At 63.5% G+C, this 477-nt stretch overlaps 1 protein-coding gene and 1 long non-coding RNA gene across 2 annotated transcripts in view; both read left to right on the plus strand.

The window, feature by feature from the left end:
• LOC106728127 overlaps nt 1–477 on the plus strand; it is an 11,650-nt gene that overhangs the window by 6,929 nt on the left and 4,244 nt on the right. The window lies entirely within an intron of this gene.
• LOC102242189 (bile salt-activated lipase-like) overlaps nt 1–477 on the plus strand; it is a 7,174-nt gene that overhangs the window by 2,453 nt on the left and 4,244 nt on the right. Inside the window, exon 5 of the mRNA XM_014549222.1 lies at nt 86–216. Coding sequence (XP_014404708.1) covers nt 86–216 — 131 coding nt within the window. The remainder of the gene's footprint in view (nt 1–85; nt 217–477) is intronic.

The raw sequence follows: 477 nt of genomic DNA on the forward strand, positions 1-477 counted from the left end.
CCATCCTGGGGCTTGACAGGGGCCTCCACATGGAGGACGCTCTCCCCCCACCCCAGTCCCTGATGGGCTCCACCACCCGCTCCAGGTAACTACGGCCTTCGGGACCAGCACATGGCCATCGCGTGGGTGAAGAGGAACATTGCGGCCTTCGGGGGGGACCCCGACAACATCACCATCTTTGGACAATCATCTGGAAGTGTCAGCGTCTCTCTGCAGGTCTAAAGGACAGTGGGAGGGCGGGCCTTCCTCCCAGGGTGTTAGCTGGGAGCTCAGGGGGAGCTGATGTGAGCTAGGAGAGCTAATGGGGGCTGAGGGAACTGACGGGTGTTGGGGGAGCTGATGGGGCTGGGTGAGCTGATGGGAACTGGGGGAGCTGATGGAGGCTGGGTGTGCTGATGGAGCCTGGGTGTGCTGATGGGGCTGGGGGGAGCTGATGGAGGCTGGGTGAACTGATGGGGCTGGGGGTGCTGATGGGGC

Source organism: Myotis brandtii, unplaced genomic scaffold (assembly GCF_000412655.1).
Source record: "Myotis brandtii unplaced genomic scaffold, ASM41265v1 scaffold5398, whole genome shotgun sequence".
NCBI lineage: Eukaryota > Metazoa > Chordata > Mammalia > Chiroptera > Vespertilionidae > Myotis > Myotis brandtii.